A 25701-nucleotide genomic window follows, 5' to 3' on the forward strand; every position below is an offset into this window, starting at 1 on the left:
AGCAATGGCCATTTGGAAACCTGTCTGAAGGCTACCACTTAGTCGACCCTTACGGGGCTCCTGGGGCTTCCAGAGTGCTTTGTAGACAAACATAACAGCTGCTGCCACATAGCAGCCAACTTCTAGGGGCTGAGGCCCTTTGGCACCCCCAATAAAATATTTAAGGGGGCTGCCCCTCCCCCAAGTTGATGGACATTGCCATTCAAATGGTGTGTGTGTGCTTTGCACCATGTGATGTGTGTGTGATGTACCCAGCCTCCCCAAATATTTTATTCAAGGTTGGCACCCCTGTGCAGCCCACCATTGCCATGTGGCTGATTGGGAAAGTTGTGTTGCTTCAGCTGTGAAAGGCACAGGGGATCTACAAAAATGAAAAGTTGGTAGCCCCATCCTTCCATGTTGCTGTCAGAGCTTGCTTCGCAAACGATGCTATCCAATAAACACTGCAGTTAGGATCACAGCTACATTATGTCAGTGTTAGTTCCTCCACATTAGCCAATGACATAGCAGGGCCGTAGGATCTACCTATCCAGCAAGTTTTCTTATGTAACATGGTTAATAAAATGCCACACAGAAAACTGTACAGTGGTACCTCGGGTTAAGTACTTAATTCGTTCCGGAGGTCCGTTCTTAACCTGAAACTGTTCTTAACCTGAAGCACCACTTTAGCTAATGGAGCCTCCTGCTGCTGCTGCGCCGCCGGAGCACAATTTCTGTTCTCATCCTGAAGCAAAGTTCTTAACCCGAGGTAATATTTCTGGGTTAGCGGAGTCTGTAACCTGAAGCGTATGTAACCTGAAGCGTTTGTAACCCGAGGTACCACTGTATTTGGATAGGCATGGATTCAAGTTCAGTAAGCCCACAATTATGCCCACAATTGTCTTCCATTTTCATACAAAGCTGTTTCTCTTGATTTATTGCCACTAGATGGCAACACAGACAACCATTTTTAAAGTCTTTTTTTAAAAAAAGGACAACTCCACTTCTCTCTGGGGTGCAAGTCTGGGCAGTGTGTATGGAGCTTCTGGGCTGCCCAGATGACAAGAGCACGCACACACCTTGGTCTCGCTGATGTGGTCCAAAGGAAAACAGAGCAATACATTTGGCACCAGCTTGGCTGCAGAAGTCTCTGTCCTCGATGAGAGAGCTTGTTGGGAGGCAGCTTCTTAAATCCCTTCAAAAAAAGGCACCTGGGACCACACCATCCCCCCCCCCGGAGGCCACTGCCCTCCCTGCCAGACCTCCACGGCTGACCTGGTCTCAAGGTTTGTCTGCCCCCCTCAAGGTAGCAGAGGGAGGCCTGCACACCAGGATACGACCAGGGGCCACCCCTAGGTCTCAGGTTTCCACCCTGAAATATCAGGGTCGGGGGGGCGCTCTTGACTTGACAACCCCTACACATAGGTGGGCTCCAAATCCTCAATGAAGTTCACAACTGGTTGACGCTTGCCATAAAGCTTTGCACAGTAGTCCAGGGCCACACCAAACTCGGGGTCCGTATCAGTGATGCAGCTATCACTAGAGGAAGACAGGCAGTCGTGGCAAACTTCACAGCGCTGCCTGGGGTCGCAATGGGTCAGCCTCCCAGAGGAACTGCTGCCAGAATCAGAATCAGGATAAAAGTGCTGAGAAGGGACAGCACCGAGCACTGTGTGTGTCAGGAAATTCTGATGATGACGGAGATTCCTGGATCTGCTAAGATAAAGAGTGGACACGCCATTCTTCCCTTGGCACTTGTCCAACAGCCAGCCACACCCATCGTTGCTGGAATGCTTGGACCAGTTTTCAGCCTGGTAGTTCAGCGTTTTCTTAACTGCCGGTGATGACAAAGAGGGTGGCTGATGCAGAGAACATCTGTCCTCAGTGTCTCCTGCTGCAGCCTGATGAAATTCTGCTAATCCACTGAAACGTCTTTGCCTTCTGCTGGTTGCCTTGTCCACAGTATGCCAAGTATCAGGAGCCGTGGAGCTGGGGTTTTTCCTCCCCTGTCTTGACTTACAAGGACTAAGCTTCATAGACTCTCCTGTCTGGATCTCCTCTGGCTCCCATAGTGTGCACATGTTGCAATCGACACTTGGCTCGGGTCCCCTGGGAGATATCTGGGCAATACAAACGTGGTTCATACTTAGCTCTTGCAATATTTCCTGAAGCTTTTCACTGCTCACATAGCTGGTCCCTGGAAGCTGCCTCTGAGGCATACATGGTGGCTTTGCTTCCTCCCTCGGTGTGGAAAAACTCTGCCCGAGTGGGTCCTGCGGGGTGACCATACTAAGTGTGGTGGCATATTGGGTGAACCATTGATCTTGGTCACTTGAATGACCAGCAACATTCTTGCATCCATTCAGAGGTCTGTACCCAACAGCAATTTCTGGCAGTATTTTCTGCTGGTGTTGATATGTGAGTTCCAGATCCTCAGTGGAATCTTTTTTACTAAGCAATCCTGGTTTGCACTGTGAATGTGAGAGCCTAGGATGCTGCCTTGAGTTTAGCCCCTGGCCAGGTGAAAAAGGAGAACTCATTGGGTTTCCAACTGCTGCAGAAGAACAATTGGCTGCAGAGTAGGAAGAAGAAAGAAATGGAGAGTCAATCGCATTGTATTTTTCCTCTGCAGTCACAAGTCTCATCAGCTTCTTCTTAGCATTATTCACTTGCTCTTGAAGAGTTGCAATTGCTGTATCTTTCTATATTGAATAAACCAAGGCAAAATTTGTCAGCAAAGCGAGGGTGTGCAGGGAAAAAAACGAAGTTAGGCCTAATTACCCATACAGAAGAATTGAGGTAGAATAATTCAGAAAGAATGAATAGATATGCAGTTATTTAACATATACTTCCAAAGTAAATTACCTATGCCGTTTACAAGTACAGTCGTACCTTGGCTGTCAAACAGAATCCATTCCGGAAGTCCGTTCGACTTCCAAAAACGTTTGACAACCAAGGCATGGACTCCAATTGGCTGCAGTAGTTTCCTGCACTCAATTGGAAGCTGCAGAAGTCGCGTTGGACGTTTGGCTTCCAAAGAACGTTTGCAAACCAGAACACTCACTTCTGAGTTTGCGGCATTCGGGAGCCAAAACAGACGAGTACCAAGGTGTTCGGGATCCAAGGTACTACTGTACAAGTTACAAGCACATAGACATAAAAAATAAGCAACATAAAACCAGAATATCCAACTCAATACTGAAATCTCATTAGATCTTAAAAGCCTGGAAATTGTTGTCTAGCAATAAAAAAATTATTTACCGTATTTTTCGCCCTATAGGACGCACACTTCCCCTCCAAAAAAGGAAGGGGAAATCTGTGTGCGTCCTATGGGGCGAATACAGGCTTTCGCTGAAGCTTGGAGAGTGAGAGGGGTCGTTGCACACTGACCCCTCTCACTCTCCAGGCTTCAGGAAGCTATGAGCAAGCCTGGGGAGCCCGCGGGAGTTCCCACAGGGCTCCCTAGGCTGCGGATAGCAGCCTGCCGCCCGGCGCATGGGCACCCTGAAGCAGAGCGCCCCGCCCACCGGGCAGAAATTGGCCAGCCCCACAAGCTCGGGGGACAGCGGGGAGGTGCCATCCCACTGTTCCCCAACCTAGTTTTGGGGGGGGAATAAAGGGAAATTTTTTTCCCTTTATTTCCCCCCCAAAAAACTAGGTGCGTCCTATGGGATGGAGCGTCCTATGGGACGAAAAATACGGTATGTATTTATTAAATCCAGTTCACGGCATAAGAATACAAGATAAAAACACAATACATAATTTTTAAAAAATAAGAAGGAAAACAAAACAATGACTCTCCCACTCACAACCTAACAAGAAATAAACAACAATGGTTCTATAGATGGGGTGCAACCATGGAGGAGAACTTGCGGCCAAAGAACATTAAGGACCCTCTGATTGCTTATGCTCCACCTGGATAACCAAGGTCCTCTGGTGGGACACTCGTGGTGTTTCCCCCAGTATGAGGTTCACAAGGGAGCAAGCCTTGACTGTACTGCAGCAGCTCTGCCTTGTGAAACTCCCTCCCAGCAGAGCTTCTCGAGGAATCATCCCTCCCTTTCTTCATTCTAACCAATCAGTACTTACTGATGGTTTTATGTTGTTGCTTTTTGCTGATTTTATTCTGATGAGTTGTATACCATCTTCATATATATTTTTATAGAAGTGTGGATTATAAATATGTAATTAAATAAATAAGCTTTGCATTTTGCCACCCACCTTACTTCATTTGGTGAACAAACTTCTTGGGGCATAAAGTTAAGGGTAAGCACATATTCAGAACGGTTGCACATTCGAAACCTCTTGGTAGTGCTGGACATGCATGTGGGTTCAGACACACACAGCATCTGCGATATTCGCTTATGGTTTCTTCTCAAAGATAGGATAGTTTTTTGACAGAATGTTGTGAGCATCTCTTCATTTAAGCAAAATGACATTCTCTCATAGAAACTGCTCCACTGAATCAAACTACCCGCGTGTCAAATCCAACATTCAGTGAACTGAACACCCCTGGAAAGCTCACAAACAGGGCAGGTTCTTTGTTCTTGTGACATTACGTCACCATAGGTCCTAAGAACCATTTTCGTTCCTCACAATATCTAGACAGTTAGATGCACCAGACCATAAGACACACCTAGTTTTTGAAGGAGGAAAACAAGAAAAAAAATATTCTGAATCTCAGAAGCCAGAACAGCAAGAGGGATCGCTGCGCAGTGAAAGCAGCAATCCCTCTTGCTGTTTTGGCTTCTGGGATAGCTGCGCAGCCTGCATTCGCTCCATAAGACGCACACACATTTCCCCTTACTTTTTAGGAGGGAAAAGGTGAGTCTTATAGAGCAAAAAATACAGTATCTCCTTAACTGTGCTGTGTTCTGATCCATGTATATGATGCACTTTTCTTATGCCAATAAATGAGATTGATTGATTGAGTGAGTGATATTTTCGTACCAAAAAACCTTGAACTTAGCTTGGTAGCAGACTGGCAGCCAGTAAAAGTCCCCTAAACAAGGTGTTGTTATCTGCTAGCAACTGTTTGCCGCCACAACTGAGCGAAAGTTTCTCACCTCTACCAGCTGCTGCATCATGGAATTCTTTTCCCCCAGCAGCTGGTAGATCTCTTCATCACTGTACATAGTAGAGTGGAAGTTCTTGCTTGAGCTGGTAAAATACTTGGCCATATTGTTGACGTCATCTTTCTGTTTCTCAAAAGCCTTCCATTTTCTGACCTGCTGAGCATCAAAGCATATTATAGACCTATAAATTAGTTGTATTAGAGGAAAACTGAAAGATGATGAAGATGGAAAGAGGAAAAAATAAGTGAGAATTAAGAAAACAAAAACATTTATCCCTGAAGTTGCATTATAGGCTTAGGCCTCTGTCTGTAAACACAACACATACCTGAAGCTAATGCCATATTTGAACCTTTTTCTCATTTTTTTCCTAATATGAAAAGGCATTGCTCAAGCAGATAAGTTTCTTATCCTATACAGTGGTACCTTGGTTCTCAAATGGCTTAGAAGTTGAACAACTTGGAGCCCAAACACTGCAAACTCGGAAATAAGTGTTCTGGTTTGCGAACTTTTTTCAGAAGCTGAACGTGCTCCGTTTTTAGTGCCACCCTTCCATTTTGAGTGTTATGCTGAGGTCTACCTGTTTTTGCTATTTATTTTGCTTTTGTGCGGTTTTTTTGGGTTTTTTTTGTGACTGTGTGGAACCTAGTTCAGCTATTATGTAACTGATTGATTGTATGATTGCAGTACATTGTTTATTGCTTTCATTTTATGGATCAATGGTCTCGTTAGATAGTAAAATTCATGTTAAATTGCTGTTTTAGGGGTTGTTTTTAAAAGCCTGGAACAGATTAATGTATGGGAAAGCACGCCTTGATTTTGGAACGCTTTGGTTTTGGAACGGATTTCCAGTACAGTGGTACCTCGGTTTCCGAACGTAATCCATTCTGGAAGACTGTTCGAGTTCTGAAACGTTCAAAAACCAAAAACTCAGTAGCTGACAGCTAGGCCTCAGGATCATGCACTCAGCGGAAGCTGCGTGGCATGTTTGACTTCTGAGGCGTGTTCAAAAACCAAAGCATTTACTTCCGGGCTTATGACATTCGAAAACCGAAATGTTTGTCAACAGAGATGTTCAAGGACTGAGGTACCACTGTATATATTTAACTTCTACCCTGCCTATATCAATCCAGAAGGTTCCCTAAAGTTGGCTACATACAATACAATACAATACAATACAATACAATACAATACAATACAATACAATACAGTACAGTACAGTACAGTACAGTACAGGCTGCTTCTATCCACTGGTTGATTAACAAACAGATAAGTGCTATCTTATACATAAAGGTAAAGGTAAAGGTACCCCTGCCCGTACGGGCCAGTCTTGACAGACTCTGGGGTTGTGCGCCCATCTCACTCAAGAGGCTGGGGGCCAGCTCTGTCCGGAGACACTTCCGGGTCACGTGGCCAGCGTGACATCGCTGCTCTGGCGAGCCAGAGCCGCACACGGAAACGCCGTTTACCTTCCCGCTAGTAAGCGGTCCCTATTTATCTACTTGCACTTTTTGGTGAGCTTTCGAACTGCTAGGTTGGCAGGCGCTGGGACCGAGCAGCAGGAGCGCACTCCGCTGCGGGGATTCGAACCGCCGACCTTTCGATCGGCAAGCCCTAGGCACTGAGGCTTTTACCCACAGCGCCACCCGCGTCCTTATCTTATACATAAAAAGGTAAAGGTAAAGGTACCCCTGCCCGTACGGGCCAGTCTTGACAGACTCTGGGGTTGTGCGCCCATCTCACTTAAGAGGCCGGGGGCCAGCGCTGTCCGGAGACACTTCCGGGTCACGTGGCCAGCGTGACATCGCTGCTCTGGCGAGCCAGAGCCGCACACGGAAACGCCGTTTACCTTCCCGCTGGTAAGCGGTCCCTATTTATCTACTTGCACCTGGAGGTGCTTTCGAACTGCTAGGTTGGCAGGCGCTGGGACCGAGCAACGGGAGCGCACCCCGCCGCAGGGATTCGAACCGCCGACCTTTCGATCGGCAAGCCCTAGGCGCTGAGGCTTTAACCCACAGCGCCACCATATTTGAGGCTAAATTATCTCAGTAACTCATTCCCAGCTCACTGCCAGCACCTCAGCTATCCTTTACAAATCTCATTTTTGGGAAAACGTATTGAGCTTTTCTGGGAGGCAGGGGGCAGTTAGCAATGTTTTGGGTGACTTCTTCCTCCCCTCCAGTTTCTTACCTGTGGAATAAAGATTAAACAATTGATTGTAGATGTGCAGACAAAGATTCCTCCTGAGGTAAATCCAAAGACCAGGTTGTGCCACAAGTGGAAAAAACGATTCACCACAAGAATAGCACCCGTTGAGAGGAAAATAATGGCTATTCCAATGATGAGGGTCAGGGACTGATTGACAGGTGAACAGCTGAGATCATCTGTCAGGCCAGCAAGGTAGGCCCCATAGATCAAGAGAATGCCCTGCGGTGAAACAAAACAACAACACATAGTTATAGAAGCGTTAATTGAGGAGAAGGACTTCTAGCATTTTGCAGAATGTGGGTACTTTAGTAAGGTGTCGTCTTCCAATTAACCACCCCCTTATTATTATTTTCATTACAGTGTTTATTAAATTAATATACCACCCCAGTGGCGTAGCGTGGGGGGTGCAGGAGGGGCTGGCTGCACCGGGCACAACATCTGGGGTTAGGGCAAATCCACGGGTTAGGGGGCGCAAATCCATGGGTTAGGGGGCGCAAATTACTTGCCTTGCCCCGGGTGCTGACAACCCACGCTACGCCACTGTACCACCCTTCCTCTGAGGATCACAGGGTGCTCTACAATATAAAAACACAAAAATAATGTTTCTGGGCCCAATTCAAGGTGCTGGTTTTGATCTATAAAGCCTTCAAGGGCTCAGAAGAACTGCCTCTCCCCATACGAACCAGTCTGGACCTTGGGATCATCATGTGAGGCTGTTCTTCTTGTGCCCCCAAGAGGGATGGAGGGGGGCAACTCAAGAACATTTTCTCCAATGGCTCTGTGCTTGTGGAAGACTTTCCTGCTTTACTTCTATTTAAGACACCAGGCAAAAACATTCCTCCGTTGGCTAATTAAACAATCTACAGCCTTTTGAACTACTTGTGTGAGGTGGGGGTATTGTTTAAGGCTTTATAGGTCAAAACCAGCACTTTGAATTGGGCCCAGAAACTAATTGGCAGCAAGTGCAGTTGGACCAGGATTGGCGTGATGTGCTCAAACCATCTTGCCCCGGTGAGCAAACTAGCGGCCAAATTCTGCACCAGCTGAAGTTTCCAAACCGTCTTCAGAGGCAGCCCCATGTATAACATGCTGCAGAAACCTAATCAGATTCAAACACATATTTGTTGCAGGGTCAGCACCTTTACTGTTGATTTAAACTAAAATTTGTTCGGCCAATATGATCCAGCAATTGCCTTCAATAATCTGTTCCTCCCTTGCAGATTTAAAGGGAAAGCTGAAAGCAACAATGTGTTGGGAAAGGAGAGAGTCTGAATTAGGCCACCCACCAAGAACCCTCCAACCATGCAGTCTTACCAGATAATTATAAAGGTAAAGGTAAAGGGACCCCTGACCATTAGGTCCAGTCGTGGCCGACTCTGGGGTTGCGGCGCTCATCTCGCTTTATTGGCCGAGGGAGCCGGCATACAGCTTCGGGGTCATGTGGCCAGCATGACTAAGCCACTTCTGGCGAACTAGAGCAGCGCACGGAAACACTGTTTACCTTCCCGCCAGAGCGGTACCTATTTATCTACTTGCACTTTGATGTGCTTTTGAACTGCTAGGTTGGCAGGAGCAGGGACCGAGCAACGGGAGCTCACCCCGTCACGGGGATTCGAACCGCCGACCTTCTGATCGGCAAGTCCTAGGCTCTGTGGTTTAACCTACAGCACCACCCAAGTCCCTTACCAGATAATTAGCAAGCATTAAATACAGAAGGGGCAAGGAAGCGCCTATACAATAAGAGAAGCAAGGCAGGTATGGGAAACCTGAGGTTCTCTAGATGTTGCAAGACTACAACTTCCATTTGTCTTGACCATTGGCCATGGTGGCTGGAAACAGTGGGAGTGGGAAGTCTCTGGAAAGGCAGTAGGGTTCACCAGCCCTGCTATAAGATAATAGGTTTAAAAAAAGGTAAAGGACCCCTTGACGGTTTAGTCCAGTCAAAGACGACTCTGGGGTTGCGGCGCTCATCTTGCTTTCAGGCCGAGAGAGCCAGCGTTGGTCCACAGACAGCTTTCCAGGTCATGTGGTCAGCATGACTAGACCGCTTCTGGCGCAACGGGACACCATGACGGAAGTCAGAGCGCACAGAAAAGCCGTTTACCTTCCCGCCGGAGTGGTACCTATTTATCTACTTGCACTTTGACGTGCTTTCAAACTGCTAGGTTGGCAGGGGCAGGGACCAAGCAATGGGAGCTCACCCCATCACAGGGATTCAAACCGCCGACCTTCTGATCGGCAAGTCTTAGGCTCTGTGGTTTAACCCACAGCGCCACCCGCGTCCCTTTTTATAATACAACTTAGAGAAGAGCTTTTACAATGTGTGCCAGCAGAGGGGTCAATGTTCAGGAAGAGCCCTGGGTATGACAATGAGTTACAAGTGTTATAAAAGTTTGTCTGCGAAATGTGGAGGTATGAGGGCCAAATGAGATATGGCGTTTGTCACACACTTTGCCCTTGCCTGGTTGATTTTCTAAAAATAAATAGCCATGATCAACGAGAAACTGGAACCAATTTCATACCTTAAATCCCAGAAAGAGAAGAAGCCAAAGATCAGAGTACGCGGATGTGCAGAAGTACCCTTGGCTCACTGTGCAAGTCAAACCTCTCTCTGTCACCTAGCAGAGAATTGAAACACAAAACGAAAGGTTTCTTCCCATTTGCAAAATGCCCAGGATGCAAGAATTGAAATGTCTGCTTCTGATTGCACTTCAGTACTGAAATCAGACTTGGAACAAATAATGGATTCACATGGATATGCTGGAATTGTTTGTTTGCTTGCTTGCTTGCTGCAATCACTGGCAACATCTATAAAGGTAAAGTGACCCCTGACCATTAGGTCCAGTCGTGACCGACTCTGGGGTTGCGGCGCTCATCTCGCTTTACTGGCCAAGGGAGCCAGCGTACAGCTTCCGGGTCATGTGGCCAGCAGGACTAAGCCGCTTCGGGCGAACCAGAGCAGCGCACGGAAACGCCGTTTACCTTCCCGCCGGAGCGGTACCTATTTATCTACTTGCACTTTGACGTGCTTTCGAACTGCTAGGTTGGTAGGAGCAGGGACCGAGCAACGGGAGCTCACCCCGTCGTGGGGATTCGAACCGCCGACCTTCTGATTGGCAAGCCCTAGGCTCTGTGGTTTAACCCACAGTGCCACCTGCGTCCCACTGGCAACATCTACATTGTCACTATTTTCAGGTGGGATTCAATCCTATCCTGGCAAATTCAGGCTGCACTATTAAAGCATATTTGGAGCTTTTACACAACAAACCTGCTTCCCCAAAATATAATGCATTTTGCGATAAGAAAAGTGACGGGAAAATGCACTGTCAAGCCGGATAACACCTGCTTTGATGCACATTATCTAAACTCTCCACAAGCTGATCAAGCTGAGTGCGTACTGAACAGCTAGTTTGAAAGCAACCACAATCACACCCACTTCAGCCACTGCTTTCTTTAGCCTCCTTGTTTCCCATTTGTAAAACAGAATGGTCGTCATTAGGCTCCTTCTGTGTGATGAATCTACTAATTAGCCGGCATTTTTAATCTTTCATCCTCTATATTCCCGAACTGTAAAATGGGAACAGTGCTGTACAAAAGCCTGTTGAAGTTTGCGTGTAATAATTCTCTGGCATGGATTTACTAAGCAGCTTGGCTAGTAGTCCCTTCTCTCTGATAGTCACTGTTCTGTAACAACAACAACAAAAAAGTGTGTCCTAAAATACCTAATTATACAAGCTAAATTCCACAGCAATGGGTTACATATGTGTTTTGTAACTCAATAATCTGAGGTTTGCCTAGGGAATTATCTGCTCAAGGTCTGCCTTAAATTCTCATTTATAGCACATTTACAGCAGTGATTGCATTGGCTCTATCTTCAAACTCAACGCTCCCCCAACCCCATATCATTAAGCTCCAACTTGACCTCACCCAAGTACTGTATGTGGGGCAGAGTTTTCCTTGTTTTCATATTTTGAAAGTTGGAGGGTGCACAGCTTTCTCTTAGTGATGCACCCATGTTCACAATGTATGTCCAGACATCCAACCTGCACTCCCTCCTCATCTTACCTTCAGATCTGCATTGAGACTTTGGAGACACTGGACTGGATCCACGAACATCCATATCAAGAGCAGGATAATGTCCGCCAACACTAACACAGACACCATCACCAGCAGCTGGAAATCTTTGATAATCTGTAAAAGAGACGCCCAACTTGCTCACTTTGTCATCTGCTGTGTCAATATCGCAGTTCATCTTTTGTGCACACAGAGGAGTTTCCCCCAAAACCATATACAGTGGTACCTCGGGTTAAGAACTTAATTCGTTCCGGAGGTCCGTTCTTAACCTGAAACTGTTCTTAACCTGAAGCACCACTTTAGCTAATGGGGCCTCCTGCTGCCGCCACATGATTTCTGCTCTCATCCTGAAGCAAAGTTCTTAACCTGAGGTAATATTTCTGGGTTAGTGGAGTCTGTAACCTGAAGCGTATGTAACCCGAGGCACCACTGTACAGTACTGAGATAAACAAGACTAGAGAACATAGCCAGAAATCAGGACCAGCTAATCTTTCCTTTGTTATCAAATACCAAAAAGAGTGAGATGACAAAATAACACCACAGAAAACAAATTCTTTATAGTGCCTGGACTCCCCTTCTAATTTCTGAGTGCCAGATGCTGAATTTAGCATGTTAAAATATAAGCCATGTTAAAATATAAGCCAGACTGGCTTCCTGATGAAGTAATTGCCTGGCAAGATGGACCATTAAAAGAGCACAAAGGGAGGGTGATCGCCCATTAAGGGAGTCGTCAGCAAAGCTAAAACTGCACCAGTAGGAAAATGGGTGAAGCCCTTCCCTGACCTCAGAGTTAGGTAGAAGATCAAGATCAGTGGTAGTGTTTTTGGGATTGCAGATTTGCCTGATGTCAAAACAAAATAAAAAAATTCCTTCCAGTAGCACCTTAAAGACCAACTAAGTTAGTTCTTGGTATGAGCTTTCGTGTGCATGCACACTTCTTCAGATACACTGAAACAGAAGTCACCAGACCCTTCTATATAGTGAGAAGGTGGGGAGGGGTATTAGAAGGGTGGTGGGATTGGGTGATTGGCAGATAGCTGTGATGAGCCTGTTGACGACTCTTAACGACTGCAATAGGTCTTACAAGAAAAAGCAAGGGGTGAGAAGGTGAAAAATGGCTTTGTAATGTATAATGAGATAAGAATCCAATGTCTTTGTTCAGACCAGGTCTCTCCATGGTTTTAAGTTTGGTAATGTTGCAATTCAGCAGCTTCTCTTTCCAGTCTATTTCTGAAATTCCTTTGTAATAGAACAGCTACTTTGAGATCTTGTATAGAATGTCCTGGGAGATTGAAGTGTTCTCCTACTGTTCTCCTGGGAGATTGAAGTGTTCTCCTACTGTTCTCCTGGGAGATTGAAGTGTTCTCCTACACAGCTACCTATCTGTAACTGGAGTTTTGCCTGATGTAAGCAAAGGAAAAGATAGTTGCAGTTTGCAAGCTGGAAAAAGGTGGGGCCCGGTCAGAGTAATGTGGGCTGCCAGTTTGAATCCAAGTCAGCAGAAGCCATGGGAGGGACAGAATCCTGGGCACCCCTCCATCAGGCTCAGGCTTTATATGTGCAAATAAATCATATATCCTAAAGACACCACAGCGCAAGTAGATAAATAGGTACTGCTGCGGCAGGAAGGTAAATGGCATTTCGGTGCGCTCTGGCACTCATCACAGTGTTCTGCTGTGCCAGAAGCTATTTAGTCCTTCTGGCCACATGACCCGGAAAGCTGTCTGTGGACAAACACTGGGTTCCTCGGCCTGAAAGCGAGATAAGTGCCACAACACCATAGTTGCCTTTGACTGGACGTATCTGTCCAAGGGTCCTTTACCTTTACTTATCTACTTTGAGTGGTCAGTACAGCTTCCCGGCACGAGGCTGAAAGCTGTGTGGGAATTCAAGGAACGGCCAACTAATCTGAAAATACTGCCAGCCTCTACAACCACCTGCCATGTTCTGAGCCCAGCACTGCTGAAGGAAAGTTCCACTGACAGGAGTGAGGGGGCATCCCTAGGTGAGGTCTGCTTCCTCCAGGTAGCAGGTCTCCCTGGGGCCACTGAATCTGGCCCCAGACATGGGGATTACTTCCAACATGTATCTTTCAGTCCCAATAACTGTGGCCCCGTCTTATTTGTTTCTGACAGCTGAATGTACATTGTAAGAACTCACCACTCTCTTGTCTGGAACTTGCCGACTGAACACTTTATACAACCGCCAACTTTTCCCTAGAATGGGGCCAAAAGCCAGAGAGGCCCCAATACACAACAAGCTGATTCTCACCTGTAGGGGTGTGCGTTGGGTTGTGGAGGAGAAGGAGAGAGAGAGAAATAAAAACACAGAGGTCCATAAAGCTAAGTTTCAAGATAAACATGGGATATTTGTACTCAAGATCCCCTGTAGCTTTTAAAAATAATGGCAGCCACTCTGCCACAAGGACAGAAGAAGTGTGATCCCACTAATTCTCTTCACTGCCACTAACAAGGTTATCCCGTTCCTGGTCCTGTTCACATCTTGGGAGCCAATGCCAGGAGCCTGGTAATGGGGAACGGCTGCTGAGCTCAATCCCACACCCAAGGAATACAAAGAGGTAAATCACAAACTAAACAACTCTGTATGCTGATTTACAGAAATTCATTAATAGTGTATGACATTTCAACAACTTCTAGTCCAGGAAATCTTAAATAATATACACAATGCCAAAATAACAACAAGATACCCGGATTTCAGTGTGTGTTTCGTAACTCTTCTTCTGGTTGGACCGAAAAGGAACAATACAATGGCAATCAATGCTCCACCAAACAGGTCAGCTCCAGCCTTAGAACGGCAGTTTGCTCTTTTCAAAAACAGAGATTGAAATCTGGGTATCTTGTTGTTCCATTGGGATCCCACTAGCACAAGTATATACATAGAGAGTTGTTTTCATGGACTTATTTTAGGAATATTCAGACTGTTTGGTTTTGAGATACTGAGTTGCGCATGTCATTATTATTTTTGGCATAGTAGATATTATTCAAGATTTCATGCAATGGAAGGTGTTGAAATGTGGGTTTCATGGCTGAATGAGGATTATAACCCCAGTTTCAGTCCAACGCTCTATTCCCTACATTGGACTGGCTCTCAAAAACTATTTATTACATCTCTCAGATATTTATCTGAGAGCCAGTGTGGTGTAGTGATTAAGAACGGTAGACTTGTAATCTGGTGAACCGGGTTCGCGTCTCCGCTCCTCCACCTGCAGCTGCTGGGTGACCTTGGGCCAGTCACACTTCTCTGAAATCTCTCAGCCCCACTCACCTCAAAGAGTGTTGGTTGTGGGGGAGGAGGGGAAAGGAGAATGTGAGCCGCTTTGAGACTCCTTAAAGGGAGTGAAAGGCGGGATATCAAGTCCAAACTCTTCTTCTCTCAACATAGGCTACATAGGATTCCCAGGCAGTTCCCCCCCCCCCCCCCCCCAGATGCCAATAGAACCAAGCCTGCTTAGTTTCTGCAAGGTTATTGCATCACATTCCTTCAGACCATGCCTTGGAATGTTACACTTTAGGAGTTGAAAGAACAGTTGGACATTCTGGAAGAGTTCTTTCTGAAGGGGAACTATGGGGCAGGATTGATCTGTGTGCGCATGCATCATTTGTCCACGTACCGCTTTGAATTCTGCCTAATTTGCAATATAAAACTGTCCCCACAAGAACAATGCCCCGTGAGCCACGCCTCTGGCTTTCACCCACCTGAACCAGCATCTCCAGGGATGACCTGGTCAATGAAATATGTCTTTCAACTCCAAAGAGGTAAGCGCTACTGTAGGTCAAGCCACTGCCCAGCAGGGTCACTAGGTTCAGGTTAGGACTGGACATTTTCACGATCCTCCAGCAGACAAAGGAGATAAGAAAACATGGAGGCAAGGGTTATGAAAGAGGAACCATAGAACTGTAGAGTTGGAAGGGCCCCTGAGGATCATTTAGTGCAACGCAGGAATATGCAGCTGTCTCGTACAGGGATCGAACCTGCAACCTTGGAGTTATCAGCACCATGTTCTAACCAAGGGAGCTATCCAAGCTTCCCTTGGATAGAGAAGTTAGGCTTGCCCCAGTCTTACAACCCATGTAATGCAATAATTTCCCCCTCTTGCTATGCTTTATCTGATAAGTCCTTTTTCAATGCTCCCCACTGCTTTTTGCCACTGAAGACAACTGGGCCTCCAGAGCTAGAGGCTGGGTCTAATAGCACCTCAGACCGCAGACCTGATCCCTAAGGAAGTTGGCAACGTCATCCAAAGGAGGCCCAATACTATCTCTGAAAGCAAAACATCTCCATCTTACAAGGATTGAGCTTTAGTTGGTTGGCCCTCAACCACCCCTTTACTGGTCCAAGGCGCTGGTTCATCTCTTCCACAGCATCATTGATGAAAAGAAGATGTACCTTTGGGTGTTGTCACCACACTGATACAGCAAAATGGTAACACTGCACTTGAATATCGCAAATGACATGACTTAGTAGCAAGGCTGGATTAAAGTGGTTGGGGGCTCAGGTGCAGTTTCCAAAATAGGGGGTCTCTCCCCACCAAAAAGGAACACATAAAATCACCACAAACCCTTCCAGGCCCTCCAGGTGTCCCTATTTTCCAAGGACAGACCTGGATTTACAGAAGCCATCCCGGTTTCTGATTTGATCCCAGAATGTCCCCCTTTTTCGTAGGAAGTCCCTAGGATGAGGATTCTTAGTAAGTTTATGTTGATCTTTTCTGTGAACCGCCCTGAGACCTCTGGGTTTAGGGCAGTATATAAATTCAGTAGAGAAGAAGAAGAAGTTCCTGAACTTCAGCTCCTGCACAGCAGAAGACACACTTAAACCTCTTTGCAAAGTTTTCACATTTTGCATCTGAAGTTGTCCTTTTGGAGACACGTAAACACCTTTTCATTCCTCCCAGACCTCCAGCCATCAATGGAAGCATTTTCTAATGTTTGTTCTGAATTTGTTCTAAACCGTTTTATATTCATTGTTTTACTTGCTGACTTAAAAACAATTTTATTAACCTGTGGCAACCTTGGGAATATTTGTTGTTAAATATCTGCAGTGTAAATGTAGACAAGCATGCAGTTTGCACAACATGATATATTCTGCTCTTTTTAAAGCTAATTTTCAAATGTTCAGAGGAAAAAATGCCTTTCTATACTGTATATGATAGCAAAAGAGCAGTTTGACCAGCTACTGAAAACATGACCACAATATATTTCTGGCCTTACCTGTTCTTTCTGAAGTGAATTGTGAAGATGAGAAAGAAGAAACTGAGCAGGACTCCACTGGTAGGGAAGACCCATGCAATGCCCAGGATGGCAGCTGAAAAGGGGGAGAAGTTCTTACAGCTGCTGTCAGAGGATGTCTGAGGAAAGACAGATGGGAGATAGTAAGCAGTGGCGTAGCGTGGGGGGTGCAGGGGGGGCCGCCCGCACCGGGCGCAACTTCTGGGGGTTAGGGAAATCCACGGGTTAGGGGGCGGAAATCCATGGGTTAGGGGGCGCAAATTACTTGCCTTGCCCCGGGTGCTGATAACCCACGCTACGCCACTGATAGTAAGGACCCCTTTGTCCCAAAGACAGATGAGGTGGGGGGGGGGAACCTACTTAACTCGAAGCAGCATAATTTAAGAGCTATATTAGCCATCTCAGGAAAACCAGAAATAATTAATATCCACAAACAGAATGCACACCCTCAAGTGTCCCTATTTTCCAGGGACAATCCTGGATTTACAGAAGCCATCTTGGTTTCTCATTTGATCCCAGAATGTCCCGCTTTTCCTTAGGAAATCCCTATTTTCATCGGAGAAATGTTGGAGGGTATGGAGTTATCCAACCCCTGAGCCATCTGAGGGCAGCCTTGTCTAGGGAAGCTTTTAAATGTTTAATAATGTTTTGATATATGTTGGAAGTCCCCCACTTTGGGGATAAAGTTGCTTGACTCTGGTTCAGCTCAAAATGCTCTTCCATCCTAACATTATAAGAATCCAACCCCCCCACACACACATTTTAAACTGGCATATATTTACTTCAAATAACATTAAAAGTTGTAACTCTTTCCTTATACATTTACCCACAATTGTTATAGTACAGAGGTCCTGCACAGTCTTCTGCTGCTGCTGTTCCTGGGTGTTATCGCACTGGTTAGAGTAATTGAATCCCGTTTCCACGGCGCATTGAAAGCCTTCGTTCAACCACATTGTCTGGGCAGTGCAATTTACCGTGTCGCAGTCCCAATAAACTCAAGATTAGGTATATCCAGTGGCAGCAAGCAAGATGTGCAACAAATTCCTCCCCTCTAGGGCGTCCTGAAAAGGGGGAGGGAGGGTTGATCATAAGCAAAACAGTGACAGAAACATGGCAGCAAATAAGTTAACAATCAAAGTCAACTTGCTCATGGGAGCCAACTTGAAACTTGGTTTGGAACTCTTTGCTACGTCTCACCCAACTCTGATGATATACCATAATTATTGTGTGAATCAGGGTGGTGGTAGCATTTGTGGTTTCTCCTAGTTACGTGTGTCCAGGCAGGCGGTCGTTGTATAGAATGTGGCTCACTCAAGAACTGGTGGGGTGGCCTGGCTGAGGTATGAATGAGGAGGTCTCTGACTTGCCCACCTGGTAGCTCAGTCAGCGGAGCACGAGACTCTTGATCTCAGGGTCATGGATTTGAGCCCCACATCGGGCAAAACGTTCCTGCATCGCAGGGCGTTGGACCAGATGATCCTCGTGGTCCCTTTCAACTCTACAATTCTGTGTTTCTGGGATCTCTGCCATGCAGAGGTGTGCGGTGAAATTTTTCATAGGGGGACAGTTAGGGCCAGAGGTGTCAGCTTGTGAGTCTGTGGGGGACAGGGACGCCATGCACGTGATGTCCTGATGTATAAGCATCAAACCTCCCACTCCAAGCTGGGCAGAAGCTTTCCAGGCTTTGGGAAGGTAGCAGGAAGGCTCTTGGACCCATCGGAGCATTGCATCTCCCTCCCTAAGCCATGCCCAAGCTTCCTGGGCTTTGGGAAGGTGGCCCCAGGGGAACATTTAGACAACTTGCCCAGTCCCCCTAGTCCAATGACCACCTGCCACTGCTGCCCTGCACTCATTCAATGGCCTTAGGTCAGCCTCTCTCAGCTTCAGTCCCAGGGAGGAGTACACCAGGGATAGAACCTGGACCTTTCTGTATGCTAAGCATGTTCTCTGCCACTGAGCTACAGCCTCTGTTCCACACAAACACACGCCATGTCTTTATGCTTCTTTTCAAAAAGTCTTGGTCCAGGGAAGAATGGGTTAGGAGTGGTCTTTCATGTTTGCCTCTTTCAAAGCGCTCTCTCTCTCTCTCTCTCTCTCTCTGTGTGTGTGTGTGTGTGTGTGTGCAAAGCATTAACTGGCCTTGCGTAATAAGCCAAAATGGACAATGGTCAAGCACAGAGGCAACAGGCAACAGTGCTCCTCCCAGCACACTGTCAAGATCTCAGTCTACAATAACCGAAGTTACAGGTAGGTAGCCGTGTTGGTCTGCCATAGTCGAAACAAAATAAATAAATTCCTCCCAGTCGCGCCCTAGAGACCAACTAAGTTTGTTATTGGTATGAGCTTTTGTGTGTATCTGAAGAAGTGTGCATGCACACGAAAGCTCATACCAATAACAAACCTAGTTGGTCTCTAAGGTGCTACTGGAAGGAATTTTTTTTAATATTGTTACAATAACCGAAATTCATCAAGACACAAGCAACTAGCTGACCCTGAAAGAAAATTATGGCTGGACAAATGGAGTGTCCAAGTCAAAGCAGATTCAAGTGCTGTACATCAAAAAGCCACCAAAGGTTTAAATTACCATTTGAGGGGTGAGATGGAGAAGATTTGGAACAGTTCCATTGGACAGCTTTGGCCAGGTAACATGCCTCACACCTGGACTTCCATTATTGGAAAAGAAAGAAGGGGAGAAAGTTGTGCCCTCTTCCGTTGTCGTGGTACATAAGGGGGGCGGGAGAGCGCAGAATATAATGTCCCCACTTCACAGCAGCCTTGTGAGGTAAGCAGCAAGGCACCAGCCATCCACCTTGAGAGAAACTGATGCTTATAAAGTGAGCAAAATGAAGTCCAGACAACCAGTCTGGCGTAGTGGTCAGAGGACCTGACTTGGAGGGGAGAGACCTGGGTTCAAACTTCTGGATGACCTTGGATGGGTAGCTCTCTCTCAGTCTAACCCACATCACAGGGTTGTGGTGCATCTAAATTTGGAAGAGGGGATGGAGCAGGTATGCCCCCCCCCCCCGTCCCTTCCTAAAAGGTCCATCATGCCACACATACATTAACCCTTACTCAACTAGGCAGGCCAGCTATTGATCCAGGTGAGAAAAGCTTTCCCCACTACTGATGAGGTCATTGGAGCCAGTTAGGTGGGGAGTAGTGTCCTTGTTTCACGGCCAAACGGGAGAAGGTGAATGAAAGTCATGCTGCAAGGAGTTCTGCAGATCCTCCTGGAGCCCCACCAGCCGCGAAGGGTAAGGATGCACACCAAGGTGAGCATGGTCACAGAATTGAAGAGTTGTAAGGGACCCACGGGTCATCTAGTCCAACCCCGGCAATGCAGGAATCTCATCTAAAGCATCCAGGACAGAGGGCCACCCAACCTCTGCTTAAAAACCACCAAGGAAGAAGAGTCCACCACCTTTTACTGTCAGAAAGTTCTTCCTGGTGTTGAGTCGGAAACTCCTGAAGCCATTGGTTTGAGTCCTACGCTCTGGAGCAGGAGAAAACAAGCTTGCAGTGCGCCCCTTTAAATATTGGAAGATGGCTATCATATCTCCTCTTTTATCCAGGCTAAAGATGGTCATTCCTCCTCCACCCTCCACCCTCGACCAGGCAGCGCAAGAAAAGTCCATCCTTCTTACCTGGTTGGGGGGCGAAATGCAGGAAGGGTGCGCAAGTTTCCCCAAGCAGCCCGGCGGCCGCGCGCTTCGAGGGCGCGCCAGAGCTGGACCCCTCCGGCCCGGGAGCGGGGCGCAGGAGGAAGAATGGGTGGGAAGGAGGACGGTCGCTTCTTCCAAGCATGGGAGGGGCTGGGGGGGTGGCAACCTCGGCTGCACTGCAGAAGACGAGCCTGAAGCGGGTTCCTGGTCGCCCCACCAGCTCCAGATCCTCAGAGCAGAAGGGAAGGGCGGGCGCCTCCCGCGCACCCAGATCCAAACTTGGGCTGCTGCTGCTGCTGCTGCTGCTGCTGCCCAGAGATCAAGAGCCGGAAAGGGGACCCCGTTGGGGAATCAAAGCCCCCGAGTCCAGTTTGGCAGACTCCGCAAAACAAAGCAAAATACCTCCTGGGTACCACCCCCTCTCCAATCCATCGCCTTCATTTCAGCCGCATGGGGGCTGCAGAGACGTTTTGCTGCTGCTGCTGCTGCTGCTGCTGCGAGTTAGAGAAATCCTTTGCTAGTCTAGTCCCTTATGAGATCTCTCCACCAGAAGATTCCAGGGAACTTTCTTTCTCCCCATCTCCCGCGAGATGATCCAGCCAGTGCCATTATCTGCCTCTCCAGCAGGTTTCTTCGGACAGCACCCCAACTAGGCTTGAGAGGAGTCAGAAAGGGGCTAGCATAGCCTCGGACACTTCTATGACCCATGTATTTAAGCAGGGATTTGCTGGGCTCCGGGGTTGCCTCACATTATTGCGTTTTATTATTTATTTGTGCTTAACTGAATATTTTAGGGACGCGGGTGGTGCTGTGGGTTAAACTACAGAGCCTAGGACTTGCCAATCAGAAGGTTGGCAGATTGAATCCCCGCGGCTGGGTGAGCTCCAATTGTTCGGTCCCTGCTCCTGCCAACCTAGCAGTTCGAAAGCATGTCAAAGTGCAAGTAGATAAATAGGTACCACTCTGGTGGGAAGGTAAATGGTGTTTCCGTGCGCTGCTCTGGTTCGCCAGAAGCGGCTTAGTCCTGCTGGCCACATGACCCCGAAGCTGTACGCTGGCTCCCTCGGCCAATAAAGCGAGATGAGCGCCACAACCCCAGAGTCGGTCATGACTGGACCTAATGGTCAGGGGTCCCTTTACCCTTTACCTTTTTTAACTGAATATTTTATTGATGGCTTCTCTGTTTCTAATGATGTATTTATTTGTACAGTATTTGTTGCATGCTGCATATTAAGTGGTATATCACTGTTATCAATGATGATTGTTTTCTGAGATGGGGGGGGGGATTTCCTCCTAAGGCCTTGGGTCATGGGCAGATGACCTGGGCTGTCAATACAGAGTGGCTGGGGAAACCCAGCCAGATGGGTGAGGTATAAAAATATTTATTATTATTATTATTATTATTATTATTATTATTATTATTATTATTATTATATCACGGCCAAACACCCCTGACCGACCTGTCAGCTCCTTGGTATTCTGAAGAACCATGTAAGGGTAGACCAGTGACTAGAGAGTAAATGGTAAAAGACTCATGACAAATATGACCAAGCACACATGGGAATCTAACTGCAGCAGCCAGTAAACTCTCCACTTTTATTTCTACCCAAAAACCCCATCTCCAAGGTTTACACCGGTAAACGTGTAAGGTTGTGTAATACTAAAGCAGGACATGTACAGGCTTAGGAGAGGTAAAAGGGAAAGGACCCCTGGATGGTTAAGTCAAGTCAAAGGTAACTATGGGGTGCGGCACTCATCTCGCTTTTCAGACCAAGGGAACTGGTGTTTGTCCACAGACAGCTTTCCGGGTCATGTGGCCAGCAGGACTAAACCGCTTCTGGTGAAATGGAACACTGTGACATAAGCCAGAGCGCAAAGAAACGCTGTTTACCTTCCCGCCGGGGTGGTACCTATTTATCTACTTGCACCGGTGTGCATTCAAGCTGCTAGGTTGGCAGGAGCTGGGACAGAGCAAAAGGAGCTCACCCTGTCGCGGGGATTTGAACCACTGACCTTCTGATTGGCAAGCCCAAGAGGCTCAGCGGTTTAGAGCACAGCGCCACCCGCGTCCCCTTAGGAAGGGGATGACAGCTCTGTATCGACTGATGTTCTCAAATTCCACCAGGCAACTTCCCACTGCACACGGTCTACTATCGATTACAGCTCTCACCTGTCCTATGCTCATTGTTTTGTGGTATCGTGTTGCCTTTTAAAGTCCACTTCTTTTGTTCCAGCAGCTGAGGGAAAGGCTCTGTTTGCTGTTGGGTGCACAATGGGCCCTCTTGGTACCTTGATAAAACTATTAACTTTGCAGCTGTGACTGGTTTTGTTTGTTTGGAAGGAAGGAAGGGGAAAAGAGGGCGGAGCAGCTTTGCTGCAAGAGAGGCAGGAGTTTCCCCATCAAATTGCACTTCTATAGCTGGCAATTCCAACTGAAGCTGGCTTGGTAATTGTTATTCTCAATCCAGCACCTCAATTGCTGCTGAGACTGCTACATGCACAAGTGACTTAGTCACGGACTCCTATGTGACAATGCTTATATTATACACCAGTGACTGACATAATCAGCAATGATCATTTATGGGCACGATCCCATCAGTTAAACAAAGTCTCATCTCATGGTCTTGAGAACTTAAAAGATCAGCAAAATAGCACCTCTGTTAGAACCAACCAACATTCCCAAAACAACTGCCCCTCAGCTCCCAAGAAGTCCACATCACACTGTATTTGAAGTTTAAACAATATTTGCTTTTTCAAAAGTAAACACTTCGTGTTCATAATTCAGCTTTGGGAACTTAAAAAGCAAATGCAATTGCCCTCTTGTAATCTTCCTTCACCACAGCTCTATTAACAGAAGTTTTTTACATAAAACAAAGCAAGTTGTGTTGTGTATATTGCACGTTATTCGAGAGCTGAATTACCTCCAGCCCTCGATGGCATGACAGAGCTGAAAAATTATCCCCATCTATCTTTAATCATCCCTTTTTCAAATTACACAGGCCTCATCTTAACAGGCCCAACTATAAATTACTGTGTGCCAAAGGAGGAGATATCCTATCAGCTTGATCATTAATAGAAGTTATGAAGATGTATCACTACACATTAAAGCTTTAAAGATGTACCACTGCGCATTGAAATTACCTACACTCACACTGCTCCTCCTCTCACAGCAATCTGTCATGCATATATATATATGTAAAGGTAAAGGGACCCCTGACCATTAGGTCCGGTCGTGACCGACTCTGGGATTGTGGCGCTCATCTCGCTTTATTGACCGAGGGAGCCGGCGTACAGCTTCCGGGTCATGTGGCCAGCATGACTAAGCCGCTTCTGACGAACCAGAGCAGAGCACGGAAACGCCGTTTACTTTCCCGCCGGAGTGGTGCCTATTTATCTATTTGCACTTTGACGTGCTTTTGAACTGCTAGGTTGGCAGGAGCTGGGACAGAGTAATGGGAACTCACCCCGTCGCGGGGATTCGAACTGTCAACCTTCCGCTCGGCAAGCCCTAGGCTCTGAGGTTTAGACCACAGTGCCACCTGCGTCCTGCGTGTATATATCCCTTTCCAGTATTTTTGCTGTTACTTAGTGTCCCATTATATCCCCTTCTATGTTAATGTATTATTTTGGTCCTTCGATATAAATAAGAGCACTAACACTGGTCCCTCGTCCCATGTCTAACTAGTGCTTCTCACGTTTCGGGTGCAGTCACTTGTTTCCCTAGCATCATCTTCTCATTAGACTAAGCCATTCTTTTCATTACATTGTTTTGTTGTATTACTAATTGCAGAGAAAAACGTTTTCAGAAATAACTTTAACTGTTCCTCGTAATCTAACCTACTTACCGTGGCTACTCCTCTGCTCAAAAGCACACATGGAAGGACTTCGTTGACTTATCTACTAGGGATCTTAAGATGCCTCTGACAAACTGCAGATCATCCACTCGGTAAGTCACTTTATTATTAGGAAATGTGATCTATTCCTGTCTGGTCCCCTGAGCTTCCCAGTCTACTGAAATATTTAATGTCCATTTTTGCTGAATAGAAGCAGGTGTTCGGCTCCACGGTTACCTCCTCTGAATCATTCGGAGATCTGTTCACAGTGCTGAAGAGAAAAATCTACTCTGCTGGTTTCTTGTTCTGCAGCACATGGAACACCACACTCAGCAAAGCAGGGATACGTATCTCTCTTTTGATTCACCGGGAAAAAACCTCAACACTGGAATTAATGTTAGCAAGACAGTATTACAAATGTATCGCTTCTATCTGACATGGTAATATGGCAACTATAAATTTAAGGATTTTTTTTTTTAACCCACAACTGATCAAATCCTATAGGTTGGCAATAATTAAAAGAGGTAAGAGGTATAGTTAGAGCATGGTGCTGATAACGCCATGGTTGAAGGCTGGATCCCCGTGTGGGACAGCTGCAGATTCCTGCCTTGCAGGGGTTGGACTAGATGATCCGCAGGGTCCCTTCTAACTCTACAGTTCTACGATTCCCTCCCAGTCACTGTTTCTTTAAAAGTTAAAGTCAATCCAGGTGGCTGCACTTTTGAACAGAGGAATGGGGAGGTAGGTATATTCAATAGGGTACATCCATATTATGTTCCATGCAAGATGTTGTTGTATGTAGCCATCTGTTCCCATTAGGTAACAACCATTTCTGATTTTTTTTACTCAACCTGTTGACCTAGATGGGTCCTCAAAACATCTTACAAAAAATAAGATTGAAATGCAACTTGCCTAAAGGTTGCTTCCAAGTCTTCTGATCTGTAGCAATGCTTTGGGGTAGTTCGACTGACCCACCCACACAAATTTCAGGCCTTATGAGGACATTGTGGTCATTTTCATTGCTATTCACCCCAGTGCAGGCACGGTTCTGTAATCTATATTTCCTTTTGCTTATGACTGCAAAGTGCTTTCATGGTCCAGGGGGAGAGTAGAGGTGGGGGGGGGGGAGAGGTGTAGCCGCTGACTTTTTAAAAAAACAAGGACAAAATCTTCTTTATTTTTGAAAATGCAAAATAAATGGTAAGTTGGTAATATGGCAAGCAAACAAGCATGCTGCTAAAACCTGTAGAACTGAAATAATGTAAGAAGAGAAAGCCTAGCCTAATCACAGAATTGCTGAAGGATAGACAGACGTATAATTATTTACAGATAGGTAGCCGTGTTGGTTGAACTAACTTAGTTGGTCTTTAAGGTGCTACTGGAAGGAATTTTTTTATTTTGTTTTGGTATAATTATTTGTTCTCTTCGCTGTGGAAGGTGCAGATCAGCTTCCATACCTGCATTGGGATTTGTTTTCCGGAAGCTTGTCTGAAGAAGTAAGCCAAACAGAACTGACAAAAGATTAGGTTGTTGAACTTAGCAATAAACCAAAAATCAATTGATTTACTTCAGCCTACCTGCCTTGTGGCTGAACTTTCACAGCTACTTAATTTGTCTTGCTGCT

General features: G+C 46.4%; 1 protein-coding gene across 4 annotated transcripts; it reads right to left on the reverse strand.

Moving 5' to 3' along the window:
* Positions 1-827: 827 nt before the first annotated feature.
* Positions 828-19855, reverse strand: GPR156 (G protein-coupled receptor 156). Of its 4 annotated transcripts, none has more exons than XM_079960253.1 (9): positions 17413-19855; positions 16565-16701; positions 15050-15185; positions 13494-13604; positions 11325-11450; positions 9782-9877; positions 7242-7478; positions 5046-5207; positions 828-2681 (listed from the first exon to the last, which is right to left on the reverse strand). In XM_079960253.1, the coding sequence occupies exons 1-9, from the start codon at positions 17533-17535 to the stop codon at positions 1395-1397; spliced, it is 2415 nt and encodes an 804-aa protein (XP_079816379.1). In that variant the 5' UTR covers positions 17536-19855; the 3' UTR covers positions 828-1394. The 4 variants fall into 4 exon arrangements, with proteins under 4 accessions (XP_079816379.1, XP_079816378.1, XP_079816380.1 ...); XM_079960252.1 differs by having other exon boundaries at positions 5046-5210; XM_079960254.1 differs by lacking the exons at positions 13494-13604; positions 15050-15185 and having other exon boundaries at positions 5046-5210.
* Positions 19856-25701: the final 5846 nt, after the last annotated feature.

This window comes from Podarcis cretensis, assembly GCF_951804945.1.
Source record: "Podarcis cretensis genome assembly, chromosome: 17".
Classification (NCBI taxonomy): domain Eukaryota; kingdom Metazoa; phylum Chordata; class Lepidosauria; order Squamata; family Lacertidae; genus Podarcis; species Podarcis cretensis.

What these genes read in the sequence shown, in the direction of transcription:
- GPR156 (XM_079960252.1), bottom strand. Translation starts at nt 17,535, where the DNA reads ATGTGGTTGAACGAAGGCTTTCAATGCGCCGTGGAAACGGGATTCAAT. An exon ending in TTCTCTTTCTGGGATTTAAG is followed by an intron (nt 7,479 to 9,781) that starts GTATGAAATTGG and finishes GTTTCACCGCAG; the next exon opens with GGCATTCTCTTGATCTATGG. An exon ending in TGATGCAGCAGCTGGTAGAG is followed by an intron (nt 2,682 to 5,045) that starts GTGAGAAACTTT and finishes TATTCAATATAG; the next exon opens with AAAGATACAGCAATTGCAAC.